The sequence below is a fragment of the Chenopodium quinoa genome, unplaced genomic scaffold, assembly GCF_001683475.1.
Source record: "Chenopodium quinoa cultivar QQ74 unplaced genomic scaffold, ASM168347v1, whole genome shotgun sequence".
In the NCBI taxonomy this organism is placed as follows: Eukaryota; Viridiplantae; Streptophyta; class Magnoliopsida; order Caryophyllales; family Amaranthaceae; genus Chenopodium; species Chenopodium quinoa.
In genome coordinates, this window is record NW_018743691.1 from 1,637,262 (window position 1) to 1,652,025 (window position 14,764).

Consider the following 14,764-nt stretch of genomic DNA (forward strand, 5'->3'; position numbering starts at 1 on the left):
GCCTTTAATATCAAATTAACATCTGCTCGATTCATCAATTCAATATTGCTATACTTTTACAAGCCATAATTGTAAAGCGTTAAAACAATTCAATAAGAAATTATCATGCAATATCAAGAACCAATAATAGCCAATCATCAATGCGTCAATTAACCAGATTGTAAAGGGCTTTCGCTACGTATTACAATCACAGAATTAATCTATTGGTATTAAATCTCATCTGTCAAATCTCGACTTAACCATTTATAAATTAATCTGCCTATTGAAACTAGACCTAAACATCAATTCTCATATGTCGAATCTCGAATCAATATTGTCAAACTCATGCATAAAAGATCAGGCCTAATCTAGTCACAGAGCATTAAATCAATCAATAGGAAATTAATCTAGCATTGATAATTAACAACAATAAATTACCCCTTCATATTATTTATGGATCCCCACAAACCCTAGAAATAGAACTACTCACACATAGTAAAAACTAAACTAATCAAAGCAATAAAACAAGTCATGATGAAAGGAATAAAATAAACAACTAAGATTAAGAGAAGAGAAATCATTACCAAACAAATCTATAATTAAGAGTAGATTAAGAACAAAGGTTTCGAGAGAGAAAATCTAAGAAAACAATTAAGAGAGTAAATAAAGAGTAAAAAGAAGAAGAGAGAGAAGAGCTAAAATCGTATTACGGAGGAGTATTTATACTCCGTACAAATCCTAAACTAAAACAAATTAAAACGACGCTAATCGTCTTCTAAAAATACACGCGCCCGATCGGGCGAGGCACCGCCCGATTGAGCGCGCCTTTTTACTTCCTAATACTAATCTCGCGCCCGGCCGGACGCGTCACCGGGCGCCAACCTTAGCTTCTCCCGCCCGGCCGGGCGCGCCTCCTTGCGCCAGCCTCTTTGGCCGGGCGTCTCACTTGGGCCACTATTTGGACTACGATTGGGCTCCAATTCTTCGGGTCAACCTGGGTTTCCTCTTTTGGTCTTGAATACTCAGTCCAAATGCCCCGGTATCACCTATACCGAGCCCTTAATCACCGGTTCGATGGCTCTAACCGGCCCTGGGCTATAAAATATGGTTGTGCTTCTCCAATGTTCGTGATTGCTCCAAAATATCTCGGGAAAATACTCCAAAAGTATAAATCCCTGGAAAAGTCAACCAAATCTACGAAAACACTAGAAAATACCAATTAGTAATAAAAGTAGCTCTAAAGAGCCAAAAACACTACTAATTACGACTAAGGGACAGGGGTAAAATACTATATAAAATAGACACATCAAGTTTATCTAAGGAAGCTAACTAGCTACAAATAAGGCTAGGATATATAAAATTACCAAACTAATTATATACTAAGTCAACCGAATATATTTACATATATTCTAACACTCCCCCGCAGTCGGAGCGGGAGACTCTCGAGCGCTAAGACTGGTACGGAAGTCATCCAACAAAACTCGGGGAAGCCCCTCCGTAAATATGTCTGCAATCTGGTATCGGGAGGGAACATGTAAGACGCGTACCTCGCCTTTAGCGACTTTCTCACGAACAAAATGAATATCCATCTCAATATGTTTCGTGCGTTGATGTTGCACGGGATTCCCAGAGAGGTAGATGGCACTCACATTGTCACAATAAACAATAGTTGCTTTCCGAATGGGCAAATAGAGCTCAAGCAATAGATTCCATATCCAACAAGAATCAGATACTACATTAGCGACCCCACGGTACTCGGCTTCTGCACTAGATTTAGATAAAGTAGGCTGCCATTTAGAAGACCAGGAGATCAAATTATCTCCCAAAAAACCACAATAACCTGAAGTAGATCGCCTGGTGTCGGGGCATCCTCCCCAATCAGCATCAGTATAAGAAACAAGTCTATCGATGGAGGACTTATACAGATGCAAACCAAAAGACAAAGTACCCTGTAAATAGCGCAATATGCGCTTCAAGGCACCCATATGTGCATTGCGTGGATCATGCATGTGAAGACAGACCTGCTGAACAGCATAAGAAATGTCAGGTCTGGTGAAAGTCAGATACTGAAGAGCACCTTCAAGACTCCTGTACTTAGTAGGATCCTCATATGGGGCATCATGAGAATCACTAAGCTTTGACTTAGTGTCAACCGGGGTAGGACAAGGAGCACAGTTAGACATACCGACTTTGTCAATGATAAAAGAGGCATACTGTTTTTGAGACAAGAACATGCCCTCATCGGTCCGAGTGACGGCGATGCCTAAGAAAAAACTTAAAGGACCCAAATCCTTCATTGCAAATTCAGAGCTCATAAGATCCATGAAGTGTATTCGGAGACGGTCAGAGGATGCTGTAAGAATGATATCATCAACATATAACAGAATATAAGCAGTATCAGATCCCTGTCTGTAGATAAATAAAGAATTATCAGATTTACTGTTAATAAATCCAATAGAAGTAACAAAATCTGCAAACCGCTGATACCAGGCTCGGGAAGCCTGTTTGAGACCATAGAGAGATTTACGTAGGAGACACACATGATCTGGGTGACTTTTATCATAAAAACCCATGGGTTGATGCATATAAACCGTTTCATTGAGATAACCATGCAGAAAAGCATTCTTGACATCCAACTGATGGATCGGCCAAGAGTGAGAAATAGCAATGCTAAGAACAGTGCGAATAGTAGCCGGTTTAACAATCGGACTAAAAGTCTCATCACAGTCAACACCCTGCTGCTGAGTCTTGCCATCACCTACAAGACGAGCCTTATACCGCTCAAAAGAACCATCAGAATTTCGTTTATGACGAAATATCCACATAGAGCGAATAACATTCACATTAGGAGGCCTAGGAACCAAATCCCATGTATGATTATCAAGAAGAGCATTATATTCGTCTAACATTGCATTTTTCCAATTGGGGTCACGAATAGAACTAATCGGGTCCTTTGGGATAGGAGATATGGAAGTAGTAGTCATGGTGTTTAGGTTGGAGAAATACTTTGGGTTAGGCTTAATGATGCCATCTTTAGCATGGGTGGTCATATGGTGAGGACCTGCTGGTCTAAGTGGTGGTGTATGAGGTGAGGTGTGGGTTGGTTGTCATCACCATCAATTCGTGAGGAATAGATGGGTGGGCTTTGATGAGGAAGTGGGGAAAGGTGCGGAGTATGCTGAGGCATGGGATGGGGTGTGTTCACGGGTTAGGCCGTGACAGTACCTGGGTCCGCAATTTTGGAGGGGGAAAATGGACCTGGAGAGGCAGGCCCAGACGCTGGAGAAGATGCGCCAGTGCTCACTTGAGGTGAGGTGGGATGGACTAGAGGGGGACGTGGGCTAAGCAAATGGGGTGGGTAATTGATTGGATGAGCATCCAAAAAATCATAATTAGGATATGTCAGATTGTGAATTTTAGAAAAAGGGAATTCTTGTTCGTTAAATTTCACATGTCTACACATAATAATTTTGCCATTTGAAAGGTCATAACATTTCGAACCTCGGTGACTTGGTGCGGGACCAAGATAAACGCAAGGGGTAGACCGCTCTTGAAGTTTATTGATAGAAGTGGAAGGAAAGAGAGGGAAACATAAGCAACCAAAGACACGTAATTCAGAGTAAATTGGATCACGTTGGTATAAAATCTGGGTTGGAGATTTATATCCTAAAATTTTGGTTGGAGTAATGTTTAGAAGGTAGGTAGCCATTTCTAAAGCATGGTGCCAAAAAGAGTGGGGCAAGGAAGCATGAGCAAGAAGGGTCTGAATAATGTTATTAATTGATTTTATGTGGCGTTCAGCTTTTCCATTTTGAGGTGAGGTGTGAGGACAAGAAAGACGATATAGCATGCCATGGTTATTAGAGAATTCTTTAAGATTACCATTAACATATTCAGTGCCATTATCACATTGGAAGGTCTTAATGTTACGTTCAAATTGAGTGTGGACGACCTTATGAAACGATTGAAAAAGGTGTTTGACCTGAGATTTTTTAGCAATAGGATATGTCCATAAGAATTTACTGTGATCATCAAGCAACAATAGATAATAACAATGGCCATTAGAACTAGGAATAGGAGAAGTCCACAAATCACTGTGAATAATATCAAAAAGAAAAGTAGTATGCGACACAGAATCACGAAAAGGAAATTTAGATAATTTGCCAAGAGGACATGATGAGCAAAAAGAACTACAAGCCTTATTACAATCAATAAATTTTTGACTACTTAAAGAGTGAAGACGGCATCTCCAGGATGGCCTAGGCGCCTATGCCAAAGATCCGAGGAAAGAGCAATGAAATTTGAATGATTGACTTTAGAGTTGGCTTGATTGGATGGAAAAATTGGATAGAGGTCACCGGTACTGTCACATCTCATTAGAGTGGCCCCCGTCTGTAAGTCAAGAACAGAAAACCCATAAGGATCAAAGGCAATGGATACTTGGTTATCAGTTGTGAACTTACGAACAGAGATAAGGTTCTTTATTAATTTGGGAGCATGCAAAACATTGTTTAGGGTAAATGGGGGGTATGGAGAAGGTAAATTAGTACTACCATGACCAATAATCGGAATTAAATCACCACTACCAACAACAATGTCCGTCATATGAGCCGTGGCACCGGTGTCCATATAATAATTGTTATCCGGTTTACCTAAATTAGCGAGCACATGAATAGCCGCCTTGATATCTGTAGGGGAAGGATTTATGGCGCTGTAAGCTTGCGGATGTTGACCCAAAATACCTGGCCCACCTGGCCGAGAGCTGGTAGTTTGAGAAGAGGCAGGCCTGGGAGTCCACGACCTAGCTGGGTAAGGACAAGGTGGATTGGTCCACTGAGCCATCCAAGGGGCCCAACCAGGCCATGGGTATGGGCCTTGTGAATACTGCCAGGGCTGCCCATTACCGGATTGCTGCTGGGCCGAGCCTCCTGAATTGCGGGGCTTACTCGAATTCTTTGAATTCGTTTTTTTATTTTGCTTTGCATTCTTTGTCACAGACCTGGAGGCATATGGTTGAGCCATGGAATCCGGTTGCTGGTTGCCACCGGTGGAGGAGACAAGAGCAGTCGGTGGTCGGCTTGAAGGACCACCCTCCTTAGCCAAGCGGTTTTTAATGGTCCGCTCGGCCAATTTCAAGCAAGAACGACAGCTTTCAAAGGAAGGTAAAGGCTCTTGATTTTGAATGAAGTCTACCATACCGGCATAGGCTTCCGGAAGACCTGCTGTCATTTTCAGAATGAGACGGGTATCGGGAATCGGAGCATCGGCATCCGCAAGACGATCGGCAAGGGATTTGATGTGATTACAATATCCGTCAATGGATGAGAAATTCTCGAAATCAAGATCAGCAAGCTCTTGTTCGAGATGAGAAGCCCGGGATGCTTTGTTGTCTTGGAACATGGACTCGATGCGAGCCTATGCACCGTGAGCGGTATCATCCTTGAGAAGAATAACACTAAGAAGGTCTGGAGATATAGAGCTATAAATCCAGTTGAGAACCGCGGCATCAAGCCGCTTCCAAAAGGCAAGGTCTGCCGATTTTGAGGCTTGATAGGCGGTGAGTTCTGGGGCCTCCGTGGGAGGGATAATGTAATGGGTAAGGTCATGAACCCTACACAACACTTTAAAGAGAGCGGCCCAAGAGTGGTACATACCATGATTGGCATCCAAAGTAATCGGAATTAGGCTCTTAACATTGGTGATGGTTAAGGCGGGGTGATACTTGGAGGTATTGTCAGTCATGGTTATTTGTGGATTAGCAGCGGAAGAAGCAAAAGAAAAAAAAGTAGAGAAAAGAGAAGATGGGCTGATTGCGTGGAGAGGGTCAGAGGATTGGAACCCTAGCTGATACCATGAAAGAGATTGATCGTTGATCTTCTCATTGATTACGGATGGGTATAAATACACAAATACATGAGTTTATCTAAGTAAACTAACTAGCTACAAATAAGGCTAGGATATATATAATTACCAAACTAATTATATACTAAGTCAACCCAATATATTTACATATATTCTAACAATTCAATATCCTTGGGAAAGATGTGTGACATCTAAAAACTATACAATTAAGCGTTTTTTATTTAAATTTTGATGAATTCCTATGTGACATAGTTATGTTTAGCTATTTGTTACTGTATCAATGCAACAAGTTGTGTCGTAGATACTTAAATTTTGAAAAATTAGCTCATCTATTTATTGAAAAAAGGATTACTTTAATAAGAAGTTGAATTGATCAACGTTAAAGTGTCAAACAATATATGATAAAATACTAAAATGTGTAATGACAATAAGGGAACACCAAATAGGTAAAAGAACGAGTATTATTTCACAACACATAAACAAGCATTTTTCATTTAAGCTCTCCATCAAAACTACATATACTTATAACATTACAAAACTCATATTTATTATTATTATACACAATTAAAATACGAGATATAACAACAAAAACCAATCAAGGGACCATGACATTGCTCTCCCAAGCAATTAACCATGGTAAAGGACCATAGCACCATTTGTTCTAGGAGCTAGGCAAAGGAGCATGGCGCCTCTTTCCAAGCAGATCGAGGCCATGGGCCCCCTCACCAAAGTTTCAATACATCGAGCCCTAACATAATTCAACAAGACGTAAGGCCCGATGTCATGACTTATGCTCCACACTCTTATTAGCTTCGTCTGGTCGATTTCGTGGTAGGCAACAAGGTATGCCCTTGAGCTGCTAGTGAAGCTCTTCCCCTCATACAACTTTATTTTTCATAAGACTTCTACTACTACTAAACACCACATTATTGATAGTAAACACAATAAGGGGGCATTGGGGGCCTAACTATAATGAAGTCCAAATGGACCTAAAAATGGGGGGTCCACTATTTTACGGGTCAAGGAATGTCATGGTGAAGTAGAAATTTCCATATGAGGCTTGAAAACTTCTAAAATGTGGAGCATAATTCGGTAATTGTCCAGAAGGTTCTAGAGCTATCTAAGCACCTCGTGTACATATCTAAAGTGCTAGGCTTTTGTAGATTGTTTCGTAAATACTACACATACAAGGCTTTGTAATGGAAAATAGTATAGAAGCTTATAGGAGGTTACAGACTAGATTCCTCCATTTAAGGAGGTTGGAAAGTTCTATTGTATATAAGAGGCCTATAAATAGAGAGAATCCCAATATCATTTGTAACTATCCAATCACTCTGTAAACCTCTCAAGCAATACAAAAACATCTGCTCATACAACTCACATGTATTATTGGCTTATTATTGGAATGGATATTCAATATGTCTTTTTCGACATGTCTCCATACAAAGCTCCATGTTCGGACGGTTTTGGGCCTACAATTTTCCAATATTATTGGCCTATACTATTATTGGAATGGATATTTGTAAAGTAATAAAACATTTTTTTCATAATGGTATTTTAATAAGACAACTTAATCATACGATTATTACACTAATTTAAAAAATTGACAATCCAAATAAGGCATATCAATTATGCCCCATTAGTCTTTGTACTACAACTTATAAAGCAATAGCTAAACTCCTAGTAAATAGAATTAAACCTTGCTTAAAGAATTTTCTTCTATGTTCGGGCAACTTATCAATTTTCATAAGTTCCCTATATTCTTTTCAAAGCTAGTAAATAATTTTAGAAAATTAAATTTAGCAAGTTATTTCAATACGGCTCCTAATTCATTCTTTGGCTATTATTTAGGTATTCTATTTAACTCCTCGTCTTTTACTAAATTGGATTTCCATCACCTTTTAGCAAAAGTAGAGAAGAAACTGAATAACTGGTTCTCGAACTCGGTTTCAAAGGCATGTAAAACTGTTTTAATTCAAATTAATTTGGAAGCTCTTCCTTTTTATGCTATGACTACTGCGCGTCTTCCTAAAACAATCACTAACAATTGGATCAAATTGACCGTAATGTTTTTTGGAAACAATCTCCGGATAAGAATGGTCTCCCCATGATTTCTTGGGACAAAAATTTAAGGTTTAACGAAAACGCACGCATTCAACACTGCTCTCCTTGCTAAGTTAGGTTGGAAAATAATCTCAGATTATAATAATTTGTGGGCCGGTTCGTACTATTCGGACTAAATATTTAAAACATAACACTTTTTTTTAATGTAAACCCCACGCTAAGGACTATTGGATTTGAAAAAAAAAAATTACAAGTTTGCCCTCTTCTTCTTAAAGGGCTGAGTTGGATCAAGTTCAAATATTCTTTTTGGCTACAAAATTGGTGTTAATCTACGAATTTGATTACTTTATTAGATTTAAATATTTCTCATATTCAAAATCTAGACCTTGTGGTTGATCAATTTATTACTGAAGATCGTTCATGGGATATTGCTGCTCTTTCTTTAGTGGTACCTCCTCACATAGTTCAGTCCATTAATTTAAAGTATTCCTTTGTCAGTTAATGATCTTTTAGATGAACCTTGTTGGGGTTTTTCTAGTGATGCAGAGTTTACGGTAAAGTGGTTAGTTCATAATTTTAATTCTCCTACAAAATGAGAATTTTCTTGGATTTAGAACTAGATATTGCTCCAAAACTAAAGATATTTATTTGGCAACTACTACATAATGCTCTTCCAAGTTCAAACTAGAAATAATTTTATTTATCGTAATATTAATATCCATTATATATGCCCCCTTTGTAATTCACATGCTGAAATACAAGATAATCTGTTTCTAAGGGCATGTTCTCTTCAGCTTAATTTCAGTTCAGTTCACTTCAACTCCAATCAGTTCAGTTCAGTTCAGTTCAGTTCCCGATTTTCTTCTCTCATAAACAATTCAGTTCAGATCATTTCAACTCAGTTGAGTAAATCACCACCTTAAATTAAAAAAAAAAAACCACCCTCCCGCCGGCGAGGGAATATGGTGGGTCACCATAGAGGGGGTGTGGTGGGTCGTCGATCAAGGTAGTGGTGGTCATCGCCGGTTGGAAGGGGTTGTGGGTCACCGGGAGGATAAGAGGGCGATGAAGAAGTAAGGGTATAATTGTCCATTCACACCAAATGTTGGCGGTGGTGATCAATTTATTTAGGATGTTCTTACCGTGAAACAAAATTTATATCATTCTTACTTAGTTACTTATTGATTGGATTTATCTTAGTATAATTATGATAGCAATATCAATTATTATTAATAGATAATATATTTGATTCTAGAATATATAGAACTAGTTTTGTGCTCGTGCAATGCCCGGGTTGTTTATTAAATTTAAAGATAAATTTTTAATCTATATGTCAAATTTTAAAATATATCATTGATACAAAATTAGTTAGGAATTGATGTGCTTTTGTGAATATTTGCTATCTAATAGGCATGTAATAACAAATAATAATGTTGGTGAAAATGTCCAATTTAATACATTAAAAAAATGAGCAAAAAATAAATTAAATAAAATAGTTGTTCAAAGCCCGTTGGGGTTGACCCGAACCGAAAACTTTGGGCAAGGATTGAACATTTCTTGACTCGTAACTTGAAGTGACCCAAAGTGAGATGACTCATGACCTAACCCTAATTGACAGGTCTACATAGTAATCTAATATATATATATAAAGGGGAGTTTTTTCCCGAGTTTTTAGAGAGCCACATAGGATCTAATTTTCTTAGTGTGCCATGTAGGATTATAAATTTTAGTAGTAACCAATTAAATAGGAGATTATTAAAATCTTTTATAATTAAATAATTCAAATGCCACGTAAGCAAAAATTGGCGAATAAGATTTTCCAATTTAAATTAATTAAATATAAAGTATTATCTTTTGATATTAGGAATTTTATCTAAACATATAACAAATTTTAGCACATAAATATATGTATAAAAAAATTATTTTAAAAAATTCAAACAAATCGTGCATCGCACGGGCTTCATCTAGTATAATTCTATTAGATTGTGATGTTTATTAGTTTAACTGATTAGTACATATAATATATTATAAATAGATGTTTTACGCTTTAAACTACTTCCTTCACTCCAAAGAATAATATGATATAAAAAATAAATTTATATGATAATTTTTTAGAATTATAATTTAATAATCTTTGAGAATAAAGTTATAATTCAATTTGTACATATGAAATATTAGTATTTTATCAAAAATTAAACTCTAAACTAACAATTTTTATGCTAAAATTAAACTCTAAACTAACAATTTTATGCTAAAATTCTATCCAAATAGAATTCTAAACTAATTTTTTTATCATATTTAAATCTATCCAACGTGGTGCGACACTTTGCGAAAGTTGGAACACCAAGTGTCGCTGTCTTGTGACCAGACTAAAAGTTTAACTTTATATATTAGTTATTTGATTGTGAAGTATATTTTTTAAATTGATTAGAATATATTATAAATAATGGATGTGGTACATTTTGAACTAATTATTTTGATCCAAAAAAATATTATAATACAAAAGATAAATTTATATAATAATTTATGAGAGTTATAATATAATTATTTTTTGAATAAAATTATAATTCAATTTTTACGTATGAAATATTGGTACTTTATCGAAAATAAAACTCTAAATTAACAATATTATCCTAAAATTCTATCAAAATTTGATTGAAAATAGAATTCTAAATTAAGTTTTTATCCCCTAAATTAGTTTACTCTGTGTTCATGGGCACAAAAAAATATTATGGCATAAAAAATAAATTTATATGATATTTTTTTAGAATTATAATCTAATAATTTTTTTGAATAAAATTATAATTCAATTTGTATCTCGGTATTTTATCGAAAATAAAATTATAAACTTAAAATTTTATCCTAAAATTTTATCCAAATAGAATTCTAAATTAACCTTTTTTTTTATCTTCTAAAGTCTATTTAAATCTATACGCGACACTTGGCGAAAAATTGGAATGCCAAGTGTCGCAACATCGTGACATGGCTAAAAGTTTAGCTTTATATATTAGTTATATGATATGATATATAAGATGTATATAGTTTTATTTTATAAAAAATGCATATATTTTCATAAAATATGCATATAATTTTATCCTCAAAACAATATATTTCAAAATCATATATAGGACGAATCTCGATATTAATTCACATTTGGGAGCAACATTGCAATTTTTAAGAAATTTGGTTGATTATGAAAAATAATCTCGGAATGTGTATGTTAGTATGTAGTTTATCTTTGGAGTAATAATAATACCCGTGTACTCATAATGTAATAATAATTCTTTAATTTGTTTGTCATATTAATTGGGTAGGCAATAGGCAACCAAATATTTAAGTGCTATTTTATTTTTAAATTTTTTTTATTTATGAATAAAAAACAGTATAACGAAAATTTAAGAATCTAAGATATGACGACATTAAGCATTACAAACTTTTTAATCAAAATTGGTGTAATAAATATTGTACATGTATTGTAAAGCTCAAAGATGATCAAAAGTTACCCAAAATAAATAAAAGTTACCCTGCTATATTATGAATAAAAGTTACCCAATATAATAAACGTGATCTATATACATAATGATAAAGTTAATCTCTAATATTGTGTAATAATCAAATGTTGGTGAGTGAAATTTAAGTAACTATATTACCTTACAAAAGTACGTTACCCTACAAAAGTAACATATATCAATGTCTATTTAATTTAAAATCATATCATCATTACAAATTTACAATTACCCTACAAAAGTAAAAATGTTTGATGTACACTAATAATATTAATGTCAATTAGGTTTACACAAAGGATATTTGTACTTTATGATGTGAGAGGTTTTTTTTTAAAAAAAAATAAAAAATTTATGGTCTCCAATAAAACTACATGGTCCGTCGTCAATCCTCATTAGATATTGGTCTCTACAACGGGTTTTGTGTACGCTTGACTACACCAAGTGACCGCGTGTACATTGAACAAAGTAACCCATATAAATATGTAATACTGATCGAGTAACTTTTGTAATACTGACTATTTAACACCTATAACATTGATTGAGTAACCCTTATAACACAAACGAAGTAACCCATGCAACCACATATAAAAGTTTGTTTGGTCTTTATTAAATAGACAATTTTATTTTGGAAAATAAAATTAGTCAAAGTAATCCCAACTTTCGCCCATTCACTTTAAACAATCCCAACTTTGGATTATTTTTTAATAATCCAAACTTTGAGGGTCGTTTGCTTTTTTTAGTCCCAACCGATCACCTAACCTATTACAACAAGTTAAGGGACATGTGTCATGACCTTATTAGTTAAAAAAAAGAAAAAGAAAAACTAAGAAAACTACTACATAAAAAGGAAAAAGAACTCGGCCCTACCCACGCCACCATTCCCTCAACCACCACCCCTCCAGCAGTCCCATTCTCTTTCCGACAACCTCACCTACTAACCTCCCTTCCCCGCACTCCACCCCTTCCCTGCTAATCTAACTCCGCAAACGGACCAAGCTCCTTCCCTCCCTCAAACCCAGGGAACCCCATCCATCGACCACACGTCATCCTTCGCACACTGACCATGGTAGGGATTTTTTTGAACGATTTCATGCTTTTGGGTTTCGGGGAGGTGAGGAAGGAGATTTCGGGTCTTGGTAAGTTGGGGAAAAGGTGGTTCGTGTTTCGGGGAGGTGGGGATCGAAAAAGATGGTTTCGAGGAGGTGGTTTGAGGGGCAGGGTGTGGGTGGGAGTAGCGAAAGGGTAAGGGAAGGGTGCAGGGTGGCTGGGGAAGAGCGGTTGCTGGGGAGGGGTAATCGTTATTCATAAGGATGTCAATGGGGCGGGGCGAGATGGATGTTGGCCTTCCCATCCCATCTCCACCTAAAATTTTCATCCCCACTCCCATCCCTATCCCTGCGGAGGGTCCAAAATCCATCATCCTATCCTTGCCCCAACGAGTATAATTCCAAAACCATCCCTGCATCACCCTTCACTTGGATATCCACCCCCACCTAATCCTCATCCAAGAACCGCCTAATCCCCACCTTTCAATACACAATACTACATAATTAATATAAATTACAAAAAAAAAAAAAAATTATTGTTAATTTTATTATATATATATATATATATATATATATATATATATATATATATATATATATATATAATACGAAGTAGTAAATATATAGATGTGGCATGTGGGGATGAGATGGGTACGAAGTGGGGCGAGTGGGGATAGGGCGGGTACGAAGTGGGGCGGGTGAGGAGGGGCTGGTATAACCTAAAATCCACCCCCACCCCATCACCCATGGCGGGTATGGTTTTTATCTCCAATTCCACCCCACCCACCACCCACCAACCGAAACCAATCCCTGCCCCACTAACATCCCTATGTAATCGTGGGTTAGTGTTTTTTAAAAATAATTTTTTTAGTTTTTCTTCTTTTTTTTAAAGAAATTTTTTTTATATATATTTTGACCAATCACGTGGTGACGCGTGTCTTAAATATAAAAAAATTACCTCTTTAAAAGTTGATCGGTTAATTGGGACCAACGAATAAATGACCTTTAAAGTTCAGATTATTTAAATATAATCTAAATTTGGGATTATTTAAAGCAAATGAGCGAAAGTTGAAATCATTTTTACCAATTTTTCCTTTAATTTATTTGTGTTGAGGTAGCTATTGATTATTTTAGGGCAACTTTACACCGAATATTTTATCGTAAACCTAATATTTAAAAAGTTTGTGACTAACGGATAGAGTATATTTCATCATGTTGATTAAAATAAAAGTACACATGAATGGTAATGTACTTAGTATTGATCTATTAGATAGTGAATGGGCTTGATTCTTTCTTTTTTTTTTTTTCTTTTTTTTTCTTTTTTTTTTTTTTTGTGTGTGTGTGTTTCATCTGGTTCATCCTTTTGGCCTAATTCTATTTCGGGGATAATTTTGGGTGGTTAGGTTCCAGTCCCTTTCTAAGTCCGTTGTTGCGGGGGATCGAACGCAAGTCCCCCCTACCAAGTACCAAGTGTAGTTCTAATCACTACTACACCAACAACCATTTGGTTGGGCTCGATTCATTCTGATCCTAAAGGAAAAATATGATCCAAATATATTGTGAAAAAATTGGCTTTTTTTAATATCTTTATTTCTATACTAGATGTAAGCCCGTGCGATGCACGGTTTTTAAATATTTCATTTAGTATATTTTTTTGTAATTTCTTAATATTTTTTGTTTTTATTTTCTATTCTATTATTTTAACATTAATTTAAGGTAAAATATGTTGTTAAGTTTTAAATTATTCTTATTCAAATTTTACGTATATAGAACTTGAATATATAAATTGAAATAAATGTTATCTCATTCATCGGATAGTTAGATAAAATCATTAAATCAAAATATATTTTTTAATTTCTAATTATTTGTTAAAATAATATAAATCCTAATGTAAAAGATAATTTTTGTTTTTTTCATAATTTAAATATTAAATTACTATTTTCTGTTTTCAATTCTCAAATTTCATTTGTTAATTTTTTCTTAAATGGCGACTGAAAATTAAAATTCTAAATTAATTATAAATCTAATTTTTCATTGGTCGAAATATTACTTTTGCTTATGTGGCGTGCGATGCACGAATTTTTATATACATTTTGTATATAAATATTTTTTTGGTTATCTCTTAATTTTTTTCTTGCATTATAAGTTTTAAAATTTTATATGAAAGTATCATATCATCAGGGTATTTTTTAAATATCAAAATATAATTTTTATTTTTTCAAATAATATAAATCCTTAAATCTAAATATAATTTTTAGTTTTTTAAATAATTAAAATCCTAATAAATTACTATTCGTCGCTTTTACC

General features: G+C 35.2%; 2 protein-coding genes across 2 annotated transcripts; both read right to left on the reverse strand.

The window, feature by feature from the left end:
• Positions 1–4,206: 4,206 nt before the first annotated feature.
• Positions 4,207–5,379, reverse strand: LOC110683860. The gene has a single exon (XM_021860268.1). It carries the CDS (start codon positions 5,377–5,379, stop codon positions 4,207–4,209), a length of 1,173 nt encoding a protein of 390 aa, XP_021715960.1.
• Positions 5,380–5,394: 15 nt separating this feature from the next.
• LOC110683861 lies at positions 5,395–5,721 on the reverse strand. The gene has a single exon (XM_021860269.1). It carries the CDS (start codon positions 5,719–5,721, stop codon positions 5,395–5,397), a length of 327 nt encoding a protein of 108 aa, XP_021715961.1.
• Between the last annotated feature and the right edge of the window lie 9,043 nt (positions 5,722–14,764).

Coding starts and splice junctions, on each gene's coding strand:
- LOC110683860 (XM_021860268.1), bottom strand. CDS start 5,379: ATGTTCCAAGACAACAAAGCATCCCGGGCTTCTCATCTCGAACAAGAG.
- LOC110683861 (XM_021860269.1), bottom strand. CDS start 5,721: ATGACTGACAATACCTCCAAGTATCACCCCGCCTTAACCATCACCAAT.